Source organism: Siniperca chuatsi, linkage group LG18 (assembly GCF_020085105.1).
Source record: "Siniperca chuatsi isolate FFG_IHB_CAS linkage group LG18, ASM2008510v1, whole genome shotgun sequence".
Lineage (NCBI taxonomy): Eukaryota > Metazoa > Chordata > Actinopteri > Centrarchiformes > Sinipercidae > Siniperca > Siniperca chuatsi.
The window spans coordinates 20,784,700-20,812,513 of NC_058059.1; the positions used below are offsets into that span (position 1 = coordinate 20,784,700).

The following is a 27,814-nucleotide window of genomic DNA, read 5'->3' on the forward strand; positions in this document are numbered from 1 at the left end:
TCCACAGGCCACCTAAATACTGTGCAAACTTTATTGACGACTTTACTGAACTGCTGTCTATAATCTATATTGACTTTGATTGTGTAGTCATTGTTGGTGATTTTAACATCCATGCTGACAACCTCCAAGACAGAGGGACTAAAGAACTGTGTTGTGTTCTTGATAACTATGGACGGACTCAGCATGTGACAGAGCCCACACACAACAAGGGGCACACTCTGGACTTAATCATCTCCACGTCTGAACATTTCTAAGGTTGTGGTGACTGATGTTGCTCTCTCTGATCATTAACGTGTGTTTTTTTTTGAGTGCTATCTCTGAGCACACAAACGTTCAAACAGAGGTGATCACAAAACGCTACATTAATGAAAACACCAGTGAAATATTTATTCAGGGTTTCTCTTCCACACCATGATGCCATAGCCTAAGGCGAAGGCTGTCTCTGGTAAGAAAAGAACTGAGAAGTGCAAGGCAGTCCTTCTTCTCTGACATCATCGCCAATAACTATAATAATGCACGTGCCTTGTTTGCTACTGTCGACAGGCTAACAAACCCTCCTGTGTCAGTAGCCTCTGAACTTCTATCCACCAGGGTCTGCAATGAATTTGCCTCCTTCTTCAATGACAAAATTCAGAAAATCAGACAGGCAGTCAGTGCATCCATACCAGGTACAGGATATGTGTCTTCCCTGTGTCCACTTAAAATCTGCTGATATACTATTGTGTTGCGCTGAGAGCAGCTGAGCGGAATTAGACATATGGCTCTGAAGGAATGGAAGAAGAAAAATGTTGTGAGGTAACACAAAACATATGGCCAGGGAATGCAAACGTAGTCCTCAAAAAAATTGTTGCTGTGACCTTTAGGGGCTCCGTACAGATCAGTAATTGGTGTCATTCAAATTATTAAAATATTATAAATCAGGGAAAAATTCAAATAAAAATATTCTTAGTTTACTTGTTTATTAGCTTGCAAAATGAAAATCGTAGATGGTAAAGGACATACAATGATATGATTAAATGAATAAGTGCAGGAGAGGAAGGGGGCCAAGAGCCTTATACACATTTCTCCACACTACAAAAAATATAAATAATAAAAATAAAATGAATAAATCTGAGACTGAATCGAGTGTAACCATAAGTATCAGAAAAAACAAGACAAAACAAACCAGAATAACAAGGGCAGGTAAAAGTAATGTCAATAAGGAACAAATTAAATAAAAAGGTTCAAAGATATATGGATAATATTATTTACATGCTGTCAATTAGATGTTTTCTTTTTTTTTAAATTGCATCTTGAAGACGTAAAGTTGAAGACTTTAAAAGTCATTTTCAGTTTTAAAATATCCTCTAAAAACACTCCTCAATATCATTTAAACTGTTGTGGTTTAAGAACATGAAGCTGTTAGCCCTCAAAGTCAGTATGGCAGGTTGGAGTCTTTGCTGGCATTTTTCTCTTCAAGAGTGACCAAACACCCCCCTAACAAAATCTTGTCTTTGCTGACCTGCAGTGGTTTCACTTCTCACCTTCCTGCCCGTGATGTGCAGGTGTACTCCAGAACCCCATGACATCACTGTTCGGTGTGGTAACAGGTGCAGCAAAGCACTCCTCTGACCACACAAAACAGGTGAAACAGGCTTGACATTTTTCAAGCAGAGAGAGCAGCAAAACACTGCTTTTCAGCCTGCTGTTAAGTTACTCTTTACAAAGTTACACACTGAGTCAAAAGCTAACGTGATGATTCAGTACTTGTTTTACGGCTTTTATTTTGAAGGCTGTGACCGGAAGTCTTTTTGTTGTTGCTGCTGCAGGCCGGAAATAACGTGACTGTGGAGGAGCCGCTCTCAGTTGTAACGAGTTCGTGTTTCTCCATTTACTTCTAGCTCTGAATAGAAACGGCCTAAAAAAAACGTATAGCCTTCTGATAGACAGATACGGAGTTTGTTGAGAAAAGACAAGCCTTTTGTCTGTTTGCCTGTTTGCTAGTGTTGTTGCTGGGAAGGCTGGAGATGTGCACACAGACGAAGGCAGCAGCTCTGATGGCTAACATACCGCAGGCAGACATCGACCCGTCCGGCGTGTTTAAGTACGTCCTGATAAGAGTTCACAGCAGAGAGGAGGGAGACGACGCGGAGGTAGATATAGTCCGAGGATACGGCTGGGCTGAGTACCATGGTGAGTCAGGAGCACTGAAACCAAAGAGGGCTAACAGGGGTCCACCACAGGTCGCCCGTCAAACACGAGACCTGTACGCTACACTCAAGTGTCCAGTTTATTAGGTCCGTCTAGATTTATACATGGGCTATATGAAGCAAATACTAATGTGAATGTATTGGTAATGACAGTGCTTTGCATTTAGTACAGGCAGGTCTACACTGCCCTCTGCTGGACAACACTGAAATGCAAATACACCTCTTAGTTTTCTGTGGTGTGATTTGTTTTTAATGTGGCATGGGACATTTGTGTCACAATGAAAAACAATTCTTTCCATTATTAAAGTCAAAGGCAAAAATAATTGTCATTTAACAAATGTTGTCATTCAGTTATGACACAGTATATGCATACATAAAAAGGAAATACAAATAACAATGTGTAATGTATTCCCATTATTGATTATAAACTGTTTATAAGTATATTCACTTCCACACAGAAGTTTGTATCTTAATTACACAACGTGTAGGTTTCTCAAGTCACAAACCTCGTCAAAACCGCCAGATTGACGCAGCCCATCTACACACCAAGCAGCAGTTTGTGATGATGCATAAACATATTTTATGGACAGTTGGCAGCTCAAACACTAGTGTGTCATTCAAGTTTATCACAAACAAATATTGTATTTAAGCCAAAATCCAAGCACAGTTGTTATTTATATTAATATATATTTATTGAAAATCTGTGGTTTAAATTACTTTTCTATCGTAATCCAAATTAGAAATGCTGAGCATATTGTATTTTTCGTTGTTATGAATTATATTTAGAGATGACATATTTTCTAAAGCACAGTGATAATGCATTGCTCACCTGTCATGTCCTCTTTTTTTTTTTTGCAGCTGATATCTATGACAAGGTCTCTGATGAGCTGGAAAAGGGGGGCCTCCTGGACTGTGAGTGTATTGGAGGAGGGAGGATCAAACATGATTCCCAGGCCAAGAAGATCCACGTCTATGGATACTCCATGGTGAGAGAATCCTGCTGAATAAAAGCTGAGATTATGTAGACAACAACAGTACATAGAGTAAATGTGCCATAAAACGAAAACTATGAGCTAAAAGAGGCTGAAAAGCTCAGCTGATAATTAATGATGGGATCTCTTTCACATTATAATTAAATTCAGTGTTAAATATTAATTATTTGAGCTTAAATGAATGGTTATTTTCTGATGGAACACTGATGTGGTACTTTTCATTACAGGGATTTGGAAGAGCAAACCACGCAGTAACTACTGAGAAACTGAAGGCTCGGTATCCAGACTATGAGGTGACCTGGGACAATGAAGGATACTGAACTGAACTAAGACCAGCCTCTGTTGAACGCCCTTTCTCCTGGATTGACATTGCACTTACCTATAATCCCTCAAGAGAACGCAGAGCATGTCATTAAAAACCATACAGGGAGTCCGATAAGGAGCTTTTTGATACCACATTAATAATCGAGACTGAGACTGACATACAGCGACATGTCTGATAAGAAAACAAGCCTTTTTTGGGGGTTATTTTTATGTTACAATTTGAGTAAAGAAAAAGCAAACAGTGTTGTTTTTCACATTTGTACTCCATTTGGATCTAAAACAAAAACATGATTATATTAGTGAAATTTGGATTTTCATTTGTGTTTTAATCTCACCTGCAATTATGAAATAAATACTTGGTCATGGCAGTTTTTCAGAGTGACATACAGTCACTCACTGACTTGTTTTAGAGTCACATAGCCTCATACATTTGACCTAATCGCTAAGATTATATTTACCTTAAATGCTTAGTCGTGATGTGTGTTTCATAAATGTTTCCTGAAATCTGTTTTTTAGTTGTGTGCACACTGTGTTCCTTCTGTTGCAGAGCAGAAGCACTGTTCCTTATCGTACTTTAGGCCAACAGCAGTTGTAATCCTGTCAGCCACCAAACTGTAAACTGCTGATGAACGTTGTGGCCTTAATTTCATGCGGGCAGATAAGACCAAATGAACTTGATGATCTTCCAAGATTACCATTGTGCTGAAGTGTTTTGAAATCATGATATACTGGTAATATTGCTAGTGAGAGGATACTTGATATGCTGATTAGTATATCAAGATATTAAACCTGTATTAAAGTTTTTTTTTTTTTTCATTTGCAAGTAGTGCAACAAGCTGTAAACACAGCACTGACGTATTATCACCTCATAAAGTTAATATGGTTAATGTGTTAGCTAACAGTTGCCAACAGACATCAAGCAATGTTAACATTCATCCATTCATTAGGCAAATGTATAAGTCCAGTATTTACTCCTTTTGGCCTTTTTTAGTATCCACAAACCGCTGAGAGAAATATCTGGCTCCTTAGCTGCTAAATGATCCACTTTCTTCACCAGCTAGAGTTGCTTTCATGGCAAAGTTACATGGCTCAAATCTTCAACCCCACTGGACAGGTCAGTTTGCCCAGCGGTGGTTGCTTAAGAAATAGCTTGAACACTGTTCCTAAAATCAAAATGTCAAATTTTTACATTCAGATGCAATTGTAAATTAAGACAGCTGTGACGTGTCAGTGGGTGTATTTTGTCACTTTTGGAGCTAGGCTAGCAGTTTCTATGTGGTTCTAGTCTATACGCTAAGCTAGGCTAAACATATTCTTCCTCTTTACTAATTGCAAGAAATGACCTTTATCATATTGAACTTGTTATGTGAAAGGGATTTATGGACAGCAAGTGTAGCTCAGTCAATTTAATTTAGCAATTAGCAAGGCACTTCTAACTGCTCTTGTGAAACAGTCAGTGAACTCATAATGGGCTAAATTGCTCTGCATGTCTGTTGGCAACTGTGTCTACTTCAGTTATTATGCAATGTACGGATGAAGCCTATATACTGCGGATAGCAGTAATTTGGAGGAAATTGTTTTATGATGGTTTGTTGCAGTTGCATGCTGGGAGAATTTAAAGTCCAGGCGTTATCGCTTAGAAATGGAGAAGAGGTCAGAGTCAACTAGCAAAGACTCTCCAGGTTACGTTCAGGGCTTCACATTGATCCGGTGGAAGAGGGGGAAAGAGAAGATGTTACATTTGAGGAGCTCGGCCCTCATTCTGCTGTTGAGTCTGCAGTTTGGTAAGAGCACTATCAGCCAGACTCCATTCAAATAGTGTGAGTTTTTAGTCACACTTTAGTGTAGAAATAATGCTCCTGCTGCTGCCGGCTGGGCTAAACTAATGGTATCGTATAATTCATAGAAAGAAGTATGGAGGGTCTAACTTATAGTGTTGAAACGTTTCTAACAAGCCCCTAAAGTTTCACAAAAAATCTTACCATAAGTTCCACCTAATAGCTTTTTCTAGAACGTTAAACTACTTTAACAAAAAAAAAAGTTTCGGGGGGTTTTCTCTGTTGATGCTGATCGCTTTCACTTTTTGTCTTTGGTGTCTCAAAGACAGGGCTGTAGCCAGTAGGCAATTTGAGGGGGGACACCATCCCCCTTGTTAACCTGCTCGAAAGATGCCCTGTGCTTTTGTCTCGTAGTCGCTTCACATTGCTGCCTTTGATAGTCGCCACGGTCTCGGAACATATGAGACATACTGGTTTTGAACTGCCTGTGGGAAGATTGAATACGTAAGAGTCTGTCCATTCTTGATTAAAAGCTCTGTTTCCTCTGTCTACCTTTTTTGAGCACGCCTGACTCGTCTCGTCTGTACCTCACTCACTAACTCGACTCGCACTGGTTACTTCCTACTTACTTACTACTTGTATTATTACATTGTATTATTATACCGTACATACTTATCATCAGCCGGTAAATCCACTTTGTACTTTACACTTATTTTAATTTTATACTCATACCCACTTGGTACTTAATTTATCTGACCTGTATTATAGTGTATTATATTTTTTGCTTAGTACTTCTATTCCTGTGCGCACTGACGTGATAGTGAGCAGCTGTAACAAAAGAGTTTCCCCTCTGGGATCAATAAAGTATTTCTGATTCTGATTGTGGTTATGCACCGATTTGATTGGCTGAGTAGTTATTATTCTTATTATATAAAAAGTGATCCCAACGTTACCAGACATGTTATTCCGCTTCATATCACTGCTATTGCAAGATGCTCTGTGTGCGATAACTAAACATTTACATTTTCTCACTATGGAATGTGCAGTGATGCATGTTCCTTCTCGGTGTCGTGCCTGATTTCCAGCTGTCAGGTCATTAAAGCACAAAGCCTTGAGTCTTGATCAGAGACCTTTGGATGGACAGATGGCATTTTGTTGGCCTTAACCTGATTACTTCTCTCTGGCCTCTCTTGGAATTAGATGTGCCATAAATCTTTCATAGTAATGAGTCCTGATAAGAGTCATCTGTGAGATTTTAGACAGCCTTTAAACAGAAGCTGGATAAGATGGAAGGTATTTAAGTACAATTACTTGTACTGTTCAGATACTTCAGGTATTTCCATTACAGAAGACTATACCTTTCCTCCACTTTATTTCAGAGGAAAATATTGTACTTTCTACTCACCAATAAATGTATGTCTGTCGGCTGGAGTTACTTTTCACAATTAGAGCTTAAATTCAAAACACAAGGTAAGTTGAGTCTAAGAAGTCTTTTTCGTCTTTTGAATCAGCAGTCGACAAAAAGCATTCTCCACTCAAGGTCCACTTACTTGCTTTTTCTGGAGTTTTTGACTGTATCACTCGGTCATCAGCAGATGATGTTTTGATTTGTTTGTTTCGTTTTTTATGGGCTATTGGGAGACTAGCCTTTAGCTAGCAGAGATTGAAAAAGCCCTAAAAGTGCTCAGAATAATGTGAAGTTTGAACCGAGCAAACTTCTTGTGCCGATTAAGACTGTGGGATGCGGTCGAAAGCTTCAGCAGAACAAGTGAGTAAGTGGACCTTGACTGAAGACTGTTTTGCCAAATGAGATAAGTTGATAATATGTGCATGAAAAAGTCAGACCTGGTGTCACCCAGACCATCTGCGATATCTAAATACAGTGTACAGTTGAATGTATTTATCTATTTATTTACACTCTGAAAGGCCCCATTCTTCAGAATAAGAACTTTTATATTTGCATATGTTATCTGGTGAAAGCTGTATCCAACTCACTGGACTGGATTTTTTAATTGAAGATGTTCATCTAAAAGGCTTATTCAATTCTATGAACCTTCTCAGATATATTTAAGTATATTTTACTACTAATTCTTGCTTATTTTTACTAAAATCTGTAAAGTATTATTTTTAAAGGATTACTTCATCGTGGTATTGCAACGTTTTCTTAAATAAAGGACTTGAATAATGTTGTTACCACTGACCGGAACAGAAGTGGACATAACCTTAACCTAACATTTGAATAAAATTATTACAGAAAACATTAATGTTGAATCACTCACTGTACGTTTCAATTATCAGTAATATTCTGTATTAGTTTGAGTTAACATTGATGTTTTATCTTGTCACACAGTGGCTAGTTATTGGGCTCTTCCATGTCAGGCTCCTGAAAGGAAGTGTGACTTTGTATGTGACTGTTCTGACTGCAGCGATGAGCAAGACTGTGGTAAGTTTAGAAATGTTATTGAAATATGGCATCAGATGCGGAGACCCTGCTCTAAACTGAATTCTCTGTTGCTTATTATAAATGATTTGTCATCTTTTGCTCACCGAGAGGTGAGACATGAGAGTGTATCTACAGATCTAATGATGACTTTTTATTTACATTTAATGTATATTAAAAAGTGGACTGTAATGTGAAACGGAACGTTAGGTCAAACCTGGCAGGGAAAACACACTTATTTAGAGTGATACCTGAAGAAGGAGTCTGAGCATCGTCTACTGAAATAAATTAAAAACGTCCCCTGTTTGGATCTGCATGTAGTACTTTAGTAATATGGTACAACGGTTAACTATCATTTCTTTTACACCTCTCAAGGCTACAGAGGAAAAGGGTTTGAGTGTGACTTTGAGGAAGCAGGAATGTGTGGATGGACGGACCAGTCCTTAAATACAGCAGTGTACAGCTGGGAGAAACGTCAGAGGGGGGACACACTGCACGACAGCGGGCCGTCCTCTGACTACACCACCGGGACAGCTACAGGTATAGTTCAATATACAGTCACTTATCCTTTTTTATGTTGTTTTTTCCTCATGTTGTATATGCCAGAGGTGTCTTAAGGAAGAGGAATATATTACACACACATACGTATAGTATCTCATTTGTACTAGTAGAGTACATCAGTGCAATAAGTCTCATGCTGTATTGTGAGTAGCAAACAGGACTACTGTAGCCAAGACCCACTGCAGAAAATGTGATAAATGCATTTGAATGTTTAGTGTTTATATGTTATGAATTTATAGCATTTTGTTTACAAGTCAAATAGTCTAAAAACAGTGAAATGAGGACATGAAGTAAATTCTGAAGAGTTGTGTTAAGTTATCTCTTCAAGAAAGTTCATATTTGAGTTAGCTTGAATTGCTTTAATTTGCTGCCAGATGTATTTGATTGCTGTGCACAGTTTCTTTCCATGTGTCTTAGAAGTTGCATCCCGGTTCCGGCTGTGTTACAGGCGTATTGAAAAGTATTTGACTATAGACAACAGGCCACACATTTACAAATGTGTTGACTATAGTAAAAAAAAAAAAAAAAAAAACTTGCAATCTAGGTGTCTTGTTTCAAAAGATGATTTCCTACTTATTTCTTGATGATGGAAGAAAGGTCAAGGTGATATTTACATTCATGAGAGATTATGAGTGTAGTGTTGTCGCTGTAATTTCCTGAGAATCATGTATCAAAGGTGCTAAATTGAGAACCAAGAGTTGGGAAGAGTAAAAAGTTAAGATGCTTTTGGCTACATAATGAACAATATTATTGCAATAATGGAAGAATAATTTTTATTCCTTATCTGATCAATGAACAGTGCACAGAAATCCCAGACACTGATGTGTTACAGGAATGGAGAAAATATTTCATACTAACAACAATTTTGACGGATTTTCAGTTATTATCTGTCCAGCAGCCACCCCTCCTCCTACATCCAAACTGACACTACGTGAACACTGAAAAAAGATCCACGAGTGTTAATTCATGTTCATTTCGTTCATGTTTGAAATGACAACGGTTGGTGACTAAGGTTTTTGCAGAGGCTCCTAATGAAAGCACCATGGGAATGTGAAATGTACCGATGAAGTGTGTAATTAACAGATCGTGATGTGATTCTCACAGCCAGCCTCAACAGCCAGTAATTTCTCTGCAGCTGTGAGTTCAACTATAACCACAATGATCTCTCCCCAGCAGTTAAATTCGCATTAGAGTCATCATTTAACAGGAGGACGAGTGTTGAACACAGGTTCAGCTTGTCAGAGAGCAGAGGGACAGGGTGGTATGAATTTATAATAGTATGGAGGGAATGTTTTATAAAAATCTTCCTTGCTTCAAAATAAAAATGTGGGATGAAGGAGAGGAAATAGTGAAAATCTCTCATTCATTTTAAATTGTGTTGTTTCCCATTTCCCATCACACAGGTTCCTTTATGGGAGTGAGTGCGGTGAGGACAGAGTCTGTCAGTACTGCAGTTTTAATCTCTCCAGAGATGAAACAGTCTTCACCAACCTGTCGCTTTCGTCTCAGATATTTCCTGTGGGACTCAGGTAACGACCCTTAATGACTACAGGTCACAGGCCTACATTCCAACTGAATGCTTTGGCCAGCTTCTCTTATGTCTTATGACTCAGTGTTAAAGACAGGACTTTATATCATTTTGTATTGTATTTTCATAATACTTTTACTGGCAGTATTTGTATGTATTTTATGTATATTTGTTTCCCTGTTTGTAATTTATGTTTTGTAATTGTTTCTCATAAGTCTAATTTGATTCATTAGTTGTATCTATTGGAAACATAATAATTATTAGTAGATCATTTTATTGTTGGGTACACTGAGACAAGATTTAATTTCCTCTGCAGCTGCCCTACTAATAAAGCAACGTTTCCTGTAGGTCACACAGGTCTGGGCTCCACACCCTTGTGGGCATCCGTCCTTCACCAGGACTCTCTAGAGGCCGTGGTGTGGCGTCCTGAGGCCACCAGTGTCCGTGGCTGGAGGGAGGCTACCATCTTTCTGGGCCGTATTCCCACAACCTTCCGAATCCGTCTTTACTCGCAGCGCTCCGATGGGCGAAGGGGAGATGTGGCGGTAGACCAGCTGGAGTTTCTGGACTGTGCTCTGCCATGTGAGTCCCTCAAAATATCCTATTCATGTGCAGTCCCCTGCCTTTCTATGGAGTCTTACCAGCAATTAATTATAATGCATCAATAAATTGATCAATTCAAATTGCAGAGCCATGCTGAGCATAATCATGATGATGTTGTTTTGCTCTCATCAGTACCACTCCCTGGGAAAGAGTGTCCAGCAGAGATGATGGAGTGTAGGCGTGAGGGCTGCGTGGAGCGTCGACAGGTCTGCGACGGCAGCGACGACTGCGGTGACGGGACTGATGAGGAGGGCTGCGGTGAGAAATCATCTGAATTACAGCAGAGAGCCTCCCCCTGACACCACAGTACAGTAACTATGTAGGAATTTGACTTTATATACAGTCTGTGGTCCAGACACGGATGACTCACTGTGCAAAAGGGCAAAGTACAAAATACAAGAGTTTGTGAAGACAGTGCAAGACAGATATTGTGCAGAAGAGATCAAAGGGGCAGTTCATCCAAATTAAAAGAACAAACAACATATTTTACTTTATTACACTTTGTGGTATCGACAGACCTCACTGCAAATTTGATTGGACCTACTTTCTAATTAATATATAGGCCCAATGAAAACTGTTGAGTGTTGTCTGTGTATTAACCAGAGAACCAGGATATTGTTTATGGGAAGACACGTTTTTAGCACCGCAAATAAAGCTCCCTTCACCTCCATTGTATTTGAGTGAAGGCAGAAGTTTCAAAGCTGGAAATCTTAAAAACGTGGCACATAAAACCAAAAGTATCTGCATAGTTAACGCGACAAAGACATGAGAAAATGTGGCGTTTTTTTTTTTTGTGTGACTGAAGTGAATTGACCCTTTCACTTGTCCATGAACTTTCAGTACTGGGTCAGAGCATTTCCATGACCTAAATGAAATGTCAGCAAGTCCTCATATCTGCTGTAAATGGCAAAATATATCGTTGGTCATTGCCTTCCAAAATGCCCACATGACCAACAAACACTCTTCACATGAGTTAAGCCTGAAAGTTCATTCTTGACCTTGCAAACAGTAGTTTGACAAATACATTTTTAACTCAAAGTCCACCTACTTACTTTTTCTGGAGCTTTCAACTGTATCTGATGGTCTTCCTCAATGTTATCATGTGACCAAAGTCCTATACTTAGGTCATGTGATGACAACTGAGCAAACTCCATCCACTGAGGAAGAGATGCGGATGAAAGCTCTGGAAAATGCTATTAAGTGGACCTTTGGTTAAAATTATTTTTTAATTGGGTTAAACTCTTTGTTTTCTGATTGGCCACCTCTGTGGTTAAGTTTAGGCAACTAAAACTGGTTAGTTAAAGATCGTAGTCATAGTTAAAGGAATAGTGTAAGGATCAGTGTAAAAAACAACCAGTTGTGATTCTATTACTTGGCCAGTTTTACTTCCTTCCTTCATTTGTGCGGATTAAACAATTAAACAAATGAGATATAAGATGTATAATGTTAATTAGTGAGCTTTAGGTAGCTGATAGGTGGCTCTTGTTACTTTTGGACAGAGCCAGGCTAGCCGTTTCCCCTGCTTCCAGTCTTTGTGCCACGCTAACCGTCGCCTGGCTGTAGCTTCATATTTAACAGACAGACATGAGAGTGGTATCGATCTTCTCGTCTAACTCTCAGCAACAAAGCAAATAAGCTTTTTCCTAAAATGTCCAACTATTCCTTTAAAAGAAACCAACGACTGTTGACTGTTGGTATGAGATGTGAACTGCCAGTCAGGTGCCTCTGCCACTTTTGCCTCTCAGAAAGAAATCATTATATTCACAATCAGAAGAGGCCGCTCGTCAGGAAAACATCAACATATGAATTGTTTTAACAACCAATGCTGTAATTTCTCTTGTGAGGACAGCCTTAAAAATCCACCTCTGTTTCCACACCACTTTGTGTTGTCCCAAATTCCCCACAGAATTATTGATTTTTCCCCAACACTATCTGTATGGAACACAAAAATTCCACAATATTCCTGAAATTCAGTGAGAACTCCATACAGTCCACACAGTACATTTTACCACATATCACCAGTTAATGTAAGTTGTGTGTGTTTATTGTGTCTCCAGGAGAGTACCGGCTCTGTGACTTTGAGGAGGGCCTGTGTGATTGGGACCTGACTTCACTGTCCAGACTAAAATGGGTAAGGACGAATCAGGAGAACATCTCCATCACGGATCCTCTGAAAGGACCAGGCAGGGATCATTCCAACAACAGTGCAACAGGTATCACGTTCTGATGAATCAAAGTATGCCTTTTCATCGTCGAATCCTTACTGTTGTTCCGTTTCATTGTCAGTGTGTTCAGTGTTATTCTTTTGAGTTTCTGTAAGTATTTTAAGTAACTTTGTTTCAAAAAATAATACTACATACATAAAAAATATATAAATAAAGGATATCATTCTTATCATTGCAGGTCACTTCCTATATGTCACTGTCCCTGATGGTGGTCTCACAAATGACTGGGCCGCTTTCCAAAGTCCCCGCCTTGAACCCACCAATAGTTCCCATCCTTGCAAGGTGAGTCCCAAGCTGATTCCTTCTTCGGTCAGAGACGTTTTTATTTTACTCCCAGGCTTTAATTTACTTCCAGTCAGTCTTAACAAGTTTTCTGTATCTTTCCGCTGTAGATGGTGATGTACACTCACCAGTTTGGGCCGAGGTCTGGCGGTCTGACGGTGCTGGTGGCAGATCGTAGCATCTACCCGGTCTGGGAGCGGGCCGGAGCCCTAGGCGATGTTTGGGTGAAGGCAGAGGTGGAGATTGTCACCAACTCCACTTTCCAAGTGAGTACTTCACCTGAGTTTGTAGCCATAATGATGCTAGCTGTAGCCTAACAGAGATATTGATACTGAAGATTCATAAGTTAAGGTAAATAACAGGAAAATTATTGGTATTGGACATGGTAACATAAAGTACTTTATAGTTTTTATCACACATTTAAATGTGAATTTAATGTACACAGACAGACTACGCATGTAAATTCTCACAAGCATCTGGTAGTAGAGCCTGAATGATACTGGGTTTTTGAGGCCAATACTGATTATGTATATATATATATATATGTATATATATATATATATATATATATATATTGATATTTGAGAGTTTTATCTGATGAGAATATATCAGGTTATACTTGTTTTTTTTTAATTGAACATGCAAGAGAAAAGTGATCTTTGCGCATGATGATGAGCCATGATGACAAAAATCAGCTCCTTTCACCAGTTTTTATGCACACTTTCAATTTGCACATAAAAAACCAGAGTGGAAACATCGAAAATAAAAGAAATAAAAAAATGTTTTTTCGCTTGGCTTGGGTGGAAAAGTGGGTGTATTAATAAAAACAAATCTACCCAATGAAAATGTAAAGATAATAAACTGTGGGCAATGTCGATAAAGACAAAAATGAATAAAATAACATAATCAAACATGTTTAATAAGGATCTTAAATTCCGTTACCACGATATGTACTGAGCAGGACATTTTACAGTTGAGAAAACAACTTTCTGGCACTATGTAATGGCAACACTGTTTCTATATTACCTCAAACACATCTTAGTTCTGTTCTGTAATTTCTAAGACTATAAGTCTATAAACTGTGTGTTTGTGGGAATTTGGTTCCAAAATGAAATATTTACTTTTAAAAGAAAGAATGACGATTGAAAGCAAATAGCAATTTTTTCACAAAATGGGTATAAAGCACTTTGGAAATTAATGTTTTAGTCTTGACCAGAGATGAAATTGTATTGCTATCATGAATCTACCCTTTTCCATTTTCTTTTTCCCTTCCTCTGTCGACTTTTCTGTCATTATAGATTGTAATAATGGCAGCAGTCAGGGATTTTACATATGGAGGTATCGCTGTCGACAGCATTGTGCTGTCTCCTGAATGTCGCTTATCATCTGGTAATCCTTTTCACCGTATTTTTTAAAAACAATGATTCCACATCTGCAGAGGATGAGAGTAAATACCTTCTGTGGTACGATAAATCTGCTATCTCACATTCTCTTCTTGAACAGAAAATAATACCTGGGCAAACTTCCCTAAACCTCCTAAACACCCGTGTACTGAACCGGACAAGATGTGTGATTTTAATCGTGACTGTGCAGGAGCAGAGGATGAAGCCAAATGTGGTGAGTCTAGTCATCCTGTTGACTCAGTTTTACTTTTATCAACTGCAAAGGTTCAAAGGTTGAAAATAAATTATCTTTGACAACCCAGCGAAGCACAAGTGAAGCTGTTTGGGGCCTCAGAAGCCACCTGGGGGCCCCCCAAATGAGCAAATTACAAAATGCTGTTGTATATCGCTTAAATGTTGAGTTTTTGAGAACTAAGAAAAGCAGACTTGTTTTAGAAGGTTTTTAAAAGGGGGTTTCATGAGGTTGTGGGCTTCAATCCAAGGAGGAGAAAGACGGTCCACAGCAGGAAAATCGTCAGCACTGATTGTTTGGTCAAACGTTACAGACGACCAAGGTTTACGTTCTCCTGACGAGCCACGTCTTGCGACCATGTGAATAATGAGCGTTGTTTCTGAGAAGCAAAGGAGGAAGTAAGAGTGACAGCGACAGAAAACCTCTAAGGGAGGAGATCGGGATGGATGATTCGGCACCCAAAGTGTCTGCCTTTGACACCGCAGAGATCTTTGTTTGCATCCAGTCTCCTACCAAAAGTTAATGATGGTTTCTTTTAACCATGCCCACGATCCTCTCCTAACCGCAGCGAAGAAGCAGCGAAGTAACAAACAATGTTGTCCTGCCGAAAGAAGCACCAGATATGAAAACGCTCATATCCAATGACAAATGACTTTATGTTGGAGGACTTTTTTAGAGAAGCATAGAATGCTTTAAAAGATCTGAAACCATTCAAATAAAAAAATGGCAGCATTATGTTGCCAATTTTTTTTTAGGTAATATGACATATTGATTTGTTTTTTTTTTGTACAGCCAATACCTGCAATGATAAGGAAACTAAGCAGGTTTATTTACTGTCTTTTATTTTTTAAATGAATAATCGGCACTGACCTTTATGACCCGTCACATGCACTGAACATGCAAGAATAATGCAAGTCACCATGTAAAGTTGTAAACTGTCTGATTCTTGTCTCATTTTTAATGGGAGATGTCTCCATGAATCATGTCTGCAGGGGATTTCTCTTACACCGAGGGCAGCTCAGGCTGGACTGACTCCAGCATTGGGAGTCAAGGTTGGGTGCTATATGAAAATTCCACATCCAAAGGTACAACTACTCTCTGTCATCACAACACTCAACTATGGATTTACTAATATTCAGTGATTAAAAAAGATAACAAAACATTTTGATTTCATATTTCTTAGAGGACTACCTGTATGTAGCCGAGGCCCCAGGCCAGCAGCTGACCGATGCCCAGACACGGACCCCCCTCCTGGGCCCCTCCGGGCCAGCCTGCACCCTCAGCTTTGATTTTGCACTGACTGGGAATCCAGATCACATTGGTAACTAAATTAACGTCTTATCCGTCATGTCTTCTTTTGACTTTTAACCCTAACCCTTTTCCCAGGACCCACGACTCACAGCTTTTAATATGACTGTTTACGTCTCTCTGCTGCAGGTGAGCTGTCCGTCAGGGTGATTGACAGCTTGCTGGGTGTGCTGCCTAAGCTGTGGGAGTTCAGTGGGAAGACAGGAACAGGGGAGGGGGCATGGCAGCACGTCAACGTGCCTATCGGAGTCAGAAAACATCGCTTCCAGGTCAGCTTTTTTCTCAGGGCTAATAGAGACTGCTATAATTATCATTTGAAATGTTTGCATTGAGGATGAGATTTGACTCACAGATATGAGCCACAAAATTAAATAGGACGTCAAACTTTAGTTGTGTGTTTCCAAAATGTAAAGACTTTTCTATCCTGCTGGTACCAAAGAAAGGAAAAAGGAAATCATAGAAAACAACATAACCCAATAAGTTCTGGTGATGCATTGCGGCTAGAAGACATGCAAGGAAATATTTCATTTCCAATTGCCATCTTTAATAGGTTGTAATAAAACAGCTGCATCTTGTGGAACTGGTTAAAAATCTGCTTTACTGTTGAAGTTGAATTTGTTGAATTTTGTCTTTTCACTTATTAGGGCTCCTCTGTTTTCCTCGTTTTGTTTTTACCAGCTGGCGTTTGAAGCTCGCGCTGTGAAACTTTGTCCTTGCGCCAAGATTAAAGTGAAAAACGTTCGCTTTGTCAACTGTCATGCTGACTATTTTCCATCTTCTCCAACAGGTAACTCTCATAACTATTTACAGTATACATACATGATGCATACTTTCACCTTTTACCTAGAAATGTCTCAATGCTTGGATTACATGGTTTTTTTTTGGCCAGCACTATCATGTAACTTTGAAGATGGACTGTGTGGATGGTATCAGGACAACAGTGACAACTTCGACTGGACGCTGCTCGATGGGATGGACCACACCATCGGGATCGGTAAGCTTATTTAAAAACCAAAAACAAAAATAAAGCAATGCATATGGATATACAGCACATTGGTGTGTTTTTTAGTAAGGAGTATCTCAGACACAAAGACACGTGCTTTGCCTCCATCTTTCCTTAGCCTCACTGGTAGAAAACATCACATTTTTAATGTGTCATATGGAGTAGAGAATCCATAGGAGGATATTTTGTAATCGCGGTTTGATGCAATAATAATGCTATTAATGCACATTAACAGTTACCAGTGTTTGTCAGGTGTTTATTGGCCATTACATCATCTATTTTAATCATCTTATGTATGCAATGAAGAGAAATATCTTGCTCATAATCTACTTATATGCTAATGGTTTAATATACAGAGTATTTCTATTCATATTGTTCATAGTTTTTTGATTTAAGATACATGTTTTGTGAAAAATGTAACAGTCAAACCTACTAAAAGCTCAAATCACTTCCATGTTCATCACACATTTGGGATGTAATTCTAGTCCCAACACAGCCTCAAGGCTGCAAGCTATTATTGCACTGGTAGTCACTCTACATCAGGGAACATAGAGTGAAAACACAGTGACAACAGTGCTCCATTCTGTTGAAGAAGCTTAAGTTCTAATTTACTTCAGAAATTAACAACTTTTTGACCAGCGCACTGGGCTAAACTGCCCAAAGACAAATAGTTTTTCTGGTTTGAAAATAATTATTTTAAATCTTCAGAATCGGTTTAGGCTTTTCAACGAGTCTTTTAATCAATGAATAATGAAAAATTTGAATAGAGCTAAAGTGACAAGATCTTTGATAGTCTATTTGCTGTAAATGTGCTCAACATAGTATATAGCTTATTAATTGCATCACTCATAATCACTATAAATCATGAAGTATATCATAAGACAATACAGTATAACTGCAGTTTATATGGTGCCACTGCTGTACTTGTGATGCCTTAAAACTCACTTAAATTCCCGCCCGTCTTTCTGTTGATGTCCAGGCAGAAGCCTTGTTGTGGACATGTGGAGTCCTTCTCTGCGCGGTGTGTTCGGACGCTTAGTGTCATTCACACAGTTACCAGCTCCCACAGATTACTGCCTGTCCTTCTTCTACAAACTCTACGGGCCGAACACAGGTGAGGATGAGACTGCATGGAAAGCAGTGTAGAGTGAAATAATGATAACAAAGCATCTGTTTCTTTAAGCCTGTGAATATGTTTAAGGGGGTAAAAAAAACAACAACAACAAACAACCTGAAGTTAATAATTTAATACAAAAGGAACAGGATATATTCTTAAAAGTCACATTCTGTCTGTTAAAAGAAGCTGGAAATAATCAGACAATTAAATCATTTCTTTTCCTTCTCACTCGTACTGCCCCATCCCCACCCACTGACCCCGTCCAGGTGCTCTGAATGTGAAGCTCTTAGATAACAGCGGTTATGAGAGCGTCCTCTGGACCCGCAGTGGAGCTCATGGCAACGTGTGGCACGAAGCCCACTGCCCAGTACCACACCAGCTCACAAACTTTCAGGTATGGAATAACTGCAGTCAGCCTGAAATTAATAAACAATGTCTCAGAATTCATGCAATGTCACGCAGCTTCATGCATCTTTCATATTAGACAGTTTGGGATTTTGGAGAATTTCTTCTTGCTTGTGGTAAAACAAAATATCACTGCAGCTTTAAGCAAGTACTTGTGTATACTCTGTCTCCACAGATAGACAAGAAGATGATTCCAAAATAGATATTTTAACATTATCTTCCTTCCTTTCCAACTCACCCTTTCTGACCTTTGACCTATCTCCAGCTGATGTTTGAAGCGGTTCGCTCTGGTTTTGACGGGCGCGTGGCCATTGACGATGTGGCGTTCGTGGGCCGTCCGTGCACCGTGCCGAGGATGTGTTCCTTTGAAGGCCAGCGGTGTGGGTACAGCAGCTCTGGTAAAGTTCACTGGCTCCACCGCAGCGGAAACACCGCCACGACGCCCGGACCCAAAACCGACCACACTCTGGAGACTGAACTGGGTGAGAGAGAATCCCATTAAATAATAGCAATATTTTAATATACGTGCAAAAAACGGAGAGACTGTGATTTGCGATCTTCCTCTGCCTGGTTGGTTGCTCAGGTTTCTACATGATGGCTAACACCGGAGCAAACATCCTTCCTTCTGGTGGTACGGCAGTCCTCACCTCCCCTGTTCGCAAAGGAACCGCCAAGACTGAGTGCGTCCATTTCTGGTATCACATGGGAGGAGTGAATCCTGGTGAGGCACCTTCACACACTGAGACACAACCACAACAAGAAGTGTGCGCTCAGTAGAGTGCAGATCTCCGCCAGGCCTGGTATCACCAAAATCATGTCAGCTAAAATATTTTCTATATAGGCTTTTTGGAAAGCGCATAATTATTTTACTGCACATTAACATCTATATGTAATGCAGCATTTCTAAAAAAAAGTATACAGATTTAATAAAAACACGCAGGCTTCTTGGACTTTTATTGCAGACATATGCAGCGGCGGCCGCCCTATACGCTGAATACGCAATTGCGTAAGGCTCTACAAAACCGTTGTTTTTACTGGGAGACATAAAGCCAATCAGTGTTTACTACAAATGTGTGTTTTGTGTATTAATGCCATGCAAGGATTATGCCCACTTTATAGATTGCGGGAATGTTCTTGCCACATTGTGGTAGTACAATATCAAAGGGTTGTCATGTTGTCCTCATAAAACAAATAATAAGTTTTATATAGTTACATATGTAGTTAAACTATATACAGTAGTTTATAGTTTTATTTCATAGTTCTCGGCTCCAGACAAAGTAAGGAGGGCCCCCAAAGAAAGTCAAGTGTCTTGAAGTTTTACAAGCCTCCAAATGTCACTGTGTTGGCTGAGTTTGGAGCCCCAAAGCTTTGAATCTTTTTCGGCACAAATAGAAAGAAATCCCCAAAACTTCATAAGGCTTCATCCACTCATCACTGCCCTAGCGGAAACAAGCTTCCAAACCGAAGCAGTCGTTGATCACTTGCGGCCCCCACTGGCCGGTTAAGAGGAGTCAGCAGTCGACGGCAGCATAAAACAGAGCAGTCAATAAAATGGGTTTTTCAAAAATTGTGAATCACCGCAACCACGAGAAGTACTTGAGCATACAGTCATAAATGTGCGCAAAAAAAAATTAGGCTGATTGGTCCAGTAGTATGCGAGATTAGCTGCGGACAGACACACACACACACGACCAAACGCATTATCCAGACATAATGACCAAAAAAACACAACTGAACTGTGTGTACTTTGCAGGTTCTCTGACATTGTATATGAAGCCGGTGAAGGGAGAAAGGGTGAAGATCTTCTCTGACAGTCTGAACCAGGGAGATGTCTGGCGCCATGGCAACAGCAACATCTCGAGTGCCCTTGTGGACTGGCAGGTACAGCGTGGACTCTGTGGAGGCTGGAGAGGGCTGCTTTTTAAGTGGCCAGTTAGAATACAATCATGTTTTTTTATGCATTAATAATAATTTATGAATTAATGAATGTGTTTTAGTTTATTTAGTGTGTTTTGTCCACACCTGAATTTAAAGATACCTCTCTCATTCAGAGACGTCTTTAAGACGTCTTTAAATGCCTTCAAAATCCACACTCAGTCTGTAGTTATTAAGTAAAAGCAGCATGTTAAACTTTCCATCTCTCCAGCAGAATTTGACCCAGATTTGTCATTAGTGGACCTTTATATGTAGGATCTCGTGTTTCTCATTTAAAACCAAGATGATGATGTGCTTCACTCTGCTCTGCAGTTGGAGTTTGAGGTGGTCGGAGCCGGAGGCAAAGACACTCACATTGCAGTTGATGACATCTTCCTTTCAGCTCACCCATGCGAAGATCAAGGTTCGTAACATTTAGACTAGTGTGCAGGTTCATCGAAAAAAATATAGTACGATTCTAGACCTGATGATGTCATCAGGGTTATCCCGGCTTGGGCTTGAAGACTACAAATTTCAACAGAAAGCCTGTGTTACAAACTGGATGTGTGGGTTTTGGAAGACATGGACATTTACCAGGCAGGGAAGGTCTAATGAAAAATCCTACTGAGTTGTGTTATGGGGCTTATTATTATTTGCTGCTTTGATTTTGACCTTTTTTTTTTATCTCTCTCTTGTAAGTCCAACAACTTTATCAAAGTGCAATACTAAATCACTGGAGTACCCTTTTCAAAGATTTTACACCCAATTTTTCCCTCCATCTATTAGTTGTAACTTTACCTTGGAGAAATTCTTAATAAAATATTTTCAACATGTTGGATACCCAACCCAGATCAAATTAAAAGACTACACAAAGCTAGGCATAGACACATTATTCACAGAGTTTTATTAAAAAAGAAAGCTGTACCAATACAATTAGCATTTTGTGAAACATCAGTACAACAGTTGTGTCCTCTTTGTGTTAGTGTCCATTTTTGTTCTGTTAAATATCTCAGGTTCTAAGTGCAGTCTGGAGAGAGGGATGTGTAGCTGGAGCAACACGCAAAACATCAAAGTAGATAAACTGGACTGGGAGTTGACGAGCCAGGAGGCAGAGAGGCACTACTCCACCCCACATGAAGACCACACACTGGGCACAGAGAGAGGTAAACCAGAGAGACAAACAGGGACGGAGCTACTTTGACTGTGCATATTGTGGCAAAAGCTACACATGATCATGTTTCACTTCTTATCAACAAGATCTTCCCACTGAGTCAGGAAGCAGAGAGAACAATACTGTTTTTAAGCACAAAACTTATTTTATGTATGTCTGTCCATTTGTGTGTGTTTGTTTATCCAGCGAAGTGTAAAATAGACTACCTTCCCTCTCCTTTCTGCCAGGTCACTTCCTGTTCTTTCCAAGCAGCAACCGGACGGCAGCCAATCAAAATGCTCAGTTGCTGAGCCCTCACCTGCCCCCAACTAAGGGCACCTGCCTGAAATTCTGGGCCTACAAGCCGTACTCATGTGAGGATCACTGTTCTAAATGAACTTTTGTTTACCTCTGGTCAGGCAGATCCAATTCTCAAGTTGCCGTATCCACACATGAATCTCGTTGTGAAAAACTTTCAGATGTGGTCTGGATGTGCGTGATCCATTTCCACTTTTTATTTCTTTTTCTTTTTTTTAATGTATGCAGCGGACAGCGAGCTGAGGGTGTGGAGTCTGACTGAAGGTCGTCTCCATCAGCTGCTGGTGGTGAGTGAACTGGGAGGACCGTGGAAACGCTTTGATGTCAACATCACATCTACTGAAGAATACCAGGTCAGACTTTCACTTTATTATATACTAATATAGTGCTTCTAACACTTTAACCCTTTGTAGTGTTCTGTATGTAAGCCTTTTCCACAGCACAAAATGATACATCAAATTCTGCACACAGCTAAATGTCTTACTTTGGACAGGAATGATGGACCTGAGGGAACTTGTTTTTTGTTTCTTATTGTCTTCAGAGTTTTCAGACCAATACATTACAACTTCTACATTCAAGGTTCTTTAACTAGACTACTATCTCTGCTGTCGTCTTGTTTTTGTTGTTAACAGATTGTGTTTGAAGGAATCAAAGGCACATCGGGTGTTGTAGCTCTGGATGACATTGAGTACACCGTCGGCGTCAACTGCGCTAACAAAGTCACAGATGCACTGACAAGTAAGATCAGCCAGTGGTTTTGCATGTTTTTCAGCCCATTTACTGCTAACTGCATATGTGCAAAGTTTATTTTTCTGCTTTCACAGATTTTTTTTAAAGCAATAGATTGACATTTTGGGATATATGTTTATTGTGATTGATACCACTTTGATGTCTGTGCACTAAATATGAAGCTACAGCCAGCAGCAGGTTAGCCTAGCTGAGCATAAAGCAGGGGGCTCTGTCAGAAAATAAAAAAGTCTGCCTACCGGCACTTCTAAAGCTCACTAATTAACACGATATATCCTGTTTGTTTAATTCGTACAAAAACCGAGACGTGCTGGAACTATTTCTCTCCGGGCGTAGTGATTTTGCCGTAATTGACCATTTACTTCAATACAATATAAAAATCATCTTTCAAACCTGTCAAATTTACTTGAGACTGGTAATGCATCACAGTCACCTTTATTTTTTCTTAAGTTATGTTATCATGTCGTAGTTATGCAGCTACAAGGACGGATTTCTAGTTGATATTCAAAGCATACCGAAATAAATCAAAACTAATGGCTGCCTAGAAGGTACAATATGGGACTAAAAATGTATAATATGTAGTTGTAGTAGCAGTAAAGGATTTTTTCTAATTGTCAGCACTTTGTTAACTGGCTTAAAATGCAAACCCACCAGTGCAGCTCTAACTGTAATGTAACGTGGTCCCGTTGTCTTCAACACAATTTCTGGTAACTAAATGTTTTCCATCTTCCCTGTAGCCTCACCAAACGGAGACAACGCAGGAGGGACTGCAGCGTCCGTCATCGTGGTCCTGCTGCTGATCGGCACATTGATCGCCCTGCTGATTTACTACCTGCGGACCCGACAGAGAATCAAGGCCGTGACCGGTCCATCGACATCATCTTCCTCGCCTGGTGTTGGTTTCCACAATGAAACATATGAACCAGAATTCACAGTGAGTTAATCTGACATTCAAACCTTTGATAACAGTAAAAAAAAAAAAAAAACATCCAGTCAAATTTGTGCTAGTTAACTTGAGATCTATCTCACTACTGAGTTAAATACTGAGCTAATATAGCTAGCATCATCTTTTCTTTACTGTGTCTGATTAATAATTAATCATGTGTTCATTTCAGCAAGACAATGTGATGGTTCCACCAGCACAAAACCATCCGATGGCAGCTGGCTTCAATAATGTCTCCGTGAGTATACAGGACTTTTTACGACTAATGTTCTATTTCATTGGGTGGGGAGACCATATACTCATCCCTGTTCACATGTACTCTGTAAGTACGGTTGAATAAAGGTGGTTTAAAGCTGCACTAACATATCTTTGACAACTAGAGGGCAGAAAGTAGACTCTAAAATAAACTCACAGCCATGAGCCCGAATATTCTATATATATTTATGTTCTTGTGGCTAATTTGTTAGAATTGGTTAGAAAACAAATACCTTTTTATTTATTTTTTGGTTAAAGCTTTCATTTCACTTTCATTTTTATGATAGCTAAATTATTCACAGGGCTCATTATTTTTGGTTCTCAATATGTTTGTGCAGGGCCTTTAAGAAGACGCAAAAATATTACTGTTTACTAACATGTTTAAAAGTTACCACCCTCCCTTGGCCAGTTTATTATGGTTGTGCTCACTGACGGACCGACTCGTCTTGTGTTTCTGCAGGTCTCTGCTGATGTCAGAGAGATGGAGGTGGCGTGAGGCAGGAGGAGCGGTGTTTCTGCCACCTAAAGGTGGCTTTGTGAAATGAAGGCGATATCACAGCAGAAGAACTGCTTGTGTCGCCCTTACATGACACACACACACACACACACACACACACACACACACACACACACACACAAACTCACATACACAAAACACAAGCCCACATACTGAAACACTGATGAAGGCCTAATCGGTGCAGCTGCCTCAGATCTGCTGGAGCCCTTGAGGGTTGCAGCTCTCTGCCTGTGGACGGACAGATGGAAGTCAGAAGAAGATGTCTAACGTGTCATGGATGGAAAAGTAGTTTAACTTTCTTTATTTAAATCGAGATTGGGCATAACCCATGAATAGCAAAAATGGTTGGCGATGTAGGATCCATCCGGATCTGTGAGGAAGTTCCAGCAGTTTCAGGTCAAGTGCAACACTGAATCATGTTAGTTTAGTTTAAGGAGAACTCCGCAGGTTGGGCTCCTTTCTCATGGCTTAGAGTGGCGCCACTTCCATTTTACATGTTAGAGCCAGTTAATTAGTCAGAAGTATTACTCAGCCTGTGATATCTGCTGTATAATGTCTTCTGTGCCTCTGGAGGAGTTTTGTCAAGAAAATAACTCACTCAATAACTCCTTAACCAGTTATCTCGGCTTTAGCTCGGAGACTATCCATTTACAGCAGAAAGCCTGAACTGGGGACATGGAGCTTGTGAGTTTACCAGGCAGAGGGTCTAATGAAAGACACTATTGAGTTGCATTATGGGAGTAGAGCTTGACTCACACTAGAGTAGAGCTTGACTAAAAATCTGATCATATCATATCTCCACCTCTAATCTAGAGGTGGAGATATGTAAGATAGAAAGGTTGTAGAGGAAGCCGGCATGTACTGTGATGCTACTGTTTGGAAAAAGACTGTAGGACAGATGTATTCTTTTGGATGTGTTGCAGGGTTAACTTTACGCTGCTTTGGAACAAGATATAATTGAGCTCTGATGATAAATGAAATAAAGTTGCGCATTGAAACACTGGTGTCGTGCGCTGTTTCACTCTGAGAGTACATTGGTCCACTGGGGAATTAAATGACTGCATCATGAGAAGTCTGAGCTAAAAGAAAATGTATTTTTTTAAGTGAAAAGAAATCTGTGATTAAAATAGCTTGTCAGTCATGTTTGTTAGTTGTAAGGTGGTTTAAAGTGAAATTTTCAATGTGTTTGCTCAAAATTTGTGCAGAAATTTTATTTATCGATGTCGATCAGTAAACAAATAAATTAATGTGAACTTTGATAATTTACTAACCTTTAACTGATTAAGCAATTAGTCAAAAATATCAGATCTATTCTGGTTATGTCCTCTCAAATTAAAAGATTTTGCATAGTGTTGATCTACTCTGTTTTAAAGATTTTTGGACTAAGTAGGCTATCTATCAGATAAAATGTATTGATCAAAATTTTACTGATAATGCAAATAATCAGTGGTCGCATCCTGTGTCAGAGGTTGAATGGTAGCCTAAAGCAATCATGAGTGCTCTTGATTGGTAGCTCCCTGCATGGCTCTGATGTGGTCAAATAGGCTACATCGTTAGGAAGAGGGGATGACGACATCAGGTCCTTAGCAACGGTCGCGTCTCTACGGCAACATCCTCCGATGTCCCCTCTCTGCTGTTGTCACCGTGACTCTCATCTGTTGTGAGTGAGACAGAGACAAAAAAACACCGTTCTCACTCGGGTGATCTGACGATTTTGGAGGATGGTGTGTTGTCATGGGTGGTGTGCGAGCGCCCACTGAAGCAACCGTTTGCGTCTCGCGACTCGAGTGCCTAAAGTTGGAGTGGACACGGGGCAACTTGGGCACGAGGACCCTCTCCTCCTCTTCCTCATCATCATCATCATTGATCACCCCTCATCCTGCAGAAGACCGCCAGCCCGCGCTGCCTGCAGCCCGGTGCTGTTTGTTCTCATCTGCAGCGTTTTATTTGCACCGCCACCCGGTTCTCATCCAGCGGCTGAATGGATCCCGCCGTGCTCATCTTCCTGCTGTACGTGATGATCGCGCACGAGCTGGTCTGCGGCTGGATGCAGTACCGGAGACAGAGCACCAAGCCACGCGAACGAGCTGCTGGACCTCTGCTGCGCTCAAGGTGAGCGTGAGTGTGAGTGTGTGTGTGATTTATATTTGGTTTTAATCAGAAGTAGGACATCTGGATGTAGATAATATACCAACATGTTTTGGTAAATATGGAGGCACTGCTATAACCTATCGATAGGTACTGAAAGCCCAACGATAGCTCTGAAAGGATTAGCTGAACAACAGAGAACTTGATATTGATTGATAATCCATTCATTGATGTTGTTGGGTTTTTTTTTTTTTTAGATACCAATACAAACAATAGAGTCCGTTACCCTACTTTGCTGATAAACACATTTAAAACAATGAAAAGCAATAATAAAAATTAATAAAAATGAAAAAGTCACATAACAAAATAAACCAAATTTTTCAAATACATCAGTGTTACATGCTATACAGCACTTTGTCTAGATAAAATAAACATTTGAGCACGGAGGATCATCTGTGATAAGATATTCCAAACTCAAGGTTCACTTACTAGTTTTTCTGGTGCCTTCTACCATATCTGAAGGCTTTCTTCAGTTAGTGGGACTTGCTCAGGTGTTATCATATATGACTACCTGTTATCACGTGACCGAAGGTCAGTACTTATGTCACATGAGGACACCTGAGCAAGTTCCATATGCTCCAGAAAAGCTCCTGCAAAAAAAGCCAGTAAGTGAATACTTTATCTAAGAACTGAAATACTAAATTAACAAAATTAGGATTTGAATCAGGCAACGGCTACTCAAAAGCAAAGTTAACAAAATTGGACCATTCGGCACTAAGTTTCTTAACAGTTATGGATATTCAGTACAGTTTACACTCAAAGGTTTTGAGGTTTAATACTCCAGTCCTACATTTTAGACACTTCTGGACCAAAACAGTTCTACACTGTTCTCTGCGCTTCCAAAGCAGTTACCCACCCAAAACTCCTTAGTGACGGTGTCTGCCCCCGACAAATTAATAAAATCAAAAGTTAACAGAAGAGGAGTTATACATAAAAACCTAAACAAAATTACCACAGCTGAAATAGCACAACAAAATAGGAGAATTAAATGTGGACTCTTAAACATCAGATCTCTGTCATCTTAAGCTGTACTAGTGAACGATTTAATATAATAATAATAAAACTTTATTTATAGAGCACTCATCAAAACAAAGTACAAAGTGCTTCATAACAAGAGAAATAAAATACCACAGTGAATGACGAAATATAAAGAAATAAAACATAAAATACACAAAAGCAATAAAATAAACAGTAAAATAAACAGCCAGTTCAGGTAAAATCAGGATATGCTTTCAGATAAAAATGTGTTTTGAGACGAGACTTAAACGAAGACACTGACTCAGACCTAATTTCTTCGGGCAGGTTGTTCCAGAGCCTCGGGGCCCTGATAGCAAAAGCTCTGTCCCCCTTAGTTTTCATCCTGGACTCAGGACCAGACAGGAGACCCCTGCCCGAAGATCTCAAACTACGTAAAGGTTCATAAGAGATTACA

General features: G+C 39.7%; 2 protein-coding genes across 4 annotated transcripts; both read left to right on the forward strand.

Annotated features, from left to right (window-relative positions):
• Nucleotides 1–1,796: 1,796 nt before the first annotated feature.
• phpt1 (phosphohistidine phosphatase 1) lies at nt 1,797–4,307 on the forward strand. The gene is made up of 3 exons (XM_044173607.1): nt 1,797–2,172; nt 3,048–3,175; nt 3,409–4,307. Exons 1-3 carry the CDS (start codon nt 2,007–2,009, stop codon nt 3,499–3,501), a joined length of 387 nt encoding a protein of 128 aa, XP_044029542.1. The 5' UTR covers nt 1,797–2,006; the 3' UTR covers nt 3,502–4,307.
• Nucleotides 4,308–4,454: 147 nt separating this feature from the next.
• On the forward strand, nt 4,455–25,232 carry mamdc4 (MAM domain containing 4). Of its 3 annotated transcripts, XM_044173604.1 has the most exons (30): nt 5,159–5,289; nt 5,698–5,787; nt 7,634–7,726; nt 8,099–8,263; nt 9,688–9,813; nt 10,161–10,394; nt 10,548–10,673; nt 12,473–12,628; nt 12,819–12,922; nt 13,033–13,188; nt 14,221–14,311; nt 14,426–14,539; nt 15,550–15,642; nt 15,741–15,878; nt 15,995–16,134; nt 16,544–16,652; nt 16,755–16,859; nt 17,848–17,982; nt 18,252–18,379; nt 18,656–18,872; nt 18,974–19,111; nt 20,144–20,271; nt 20,638–20,728; nt 21,318–21,467; nt 21,703–21,828; nt 22,001–22,125; nt 22,405–22,510; nt 23,257–23,453; nt 23,635–23,700; nt 24,178–24,357. In XM_044173604.1, exons 4-30 carry the CDS (start codon nt 8,143–8,145, stop codon nt 24,211–24,213), a joined length of 3,456 nt encoding a protein of 1,151 aa, XP_044029539.1. In that variant the 5' UTR covers nt 5,159–5,289; nt 5,698–5,787; nt 7,634–7,726; nt 8,099–8,142; the 3' UTR covers nt 24,214–24,357. The 3 variants fall into 3 exon arrangements, with proteins under 3 accessions (XP_044029538.1, XP_044029537.1, XP_044029539.1); XM_044173603.1 differs by lacking the exon at nt 5,698–5,787 and having other exon boundaries at nt 4,455–5,289; XM_044173602.1 differs by lacking the exon at nt 5,698–5,787 and having other exon boundaries at nt 4,455–5,289; nt 16,544–16,859; nt 24,178–25,232.
• Nucleotides 25,233–27,814: the final 2,582 nt, after the last annotated feature.

What these genes read in the sequence shown, in the direction of transcription:
- phpt1 (XM_044173607.1), top strand. Translation starts at nt 2,007, where the DNA reads ATGTGCACACAGACGAAGGCAGCAGCTCTGATGGCTAACATACCGCAG. An exon ending in CGGCTGGGCTGAGTACCATG is followed by an intron (nt 2,173 to 3,047) that starts GTGAGTCAGGAG and finishes TTTTTTTTGCAG; the next exon opens with CTGATATCTATGACAAGGTC. An exon ending in ACGTCTATGGATACTCCATG is followed by an intron (nt 3,176 to 3,408) that starts GTGAGAGAATCC and finishes TTTTCATTACAG; the next exon opens with GGATTTGGAAGAGCAAACCA.
- mamdc4 (XM_044173602.1), top strand. Translation starts at nt 5,148, where the DNA reads ATGGAGAAGAGGTCAGAGTCAACTAGCAAAGACTCTCCAGGTTACGTT. An exon ending in TCTGGACTGTGCTCTGCCAT is followed by an intron (nt 10,395 to 10,547) that starts GTGAGTCCCTCA and finishes TGCTCTCATCAG; the next exon opens with TACCACTCCCTGGGAAAGAG. An exon ending in CATATGAACCAGAATTCACA is followed by an intron (nt 23,454 to 23,634) that starts GTGAGTTAATCT and finishes TGTTCATTTCAG; the next exon opens with CAAGACAATGTGATGGTTCC.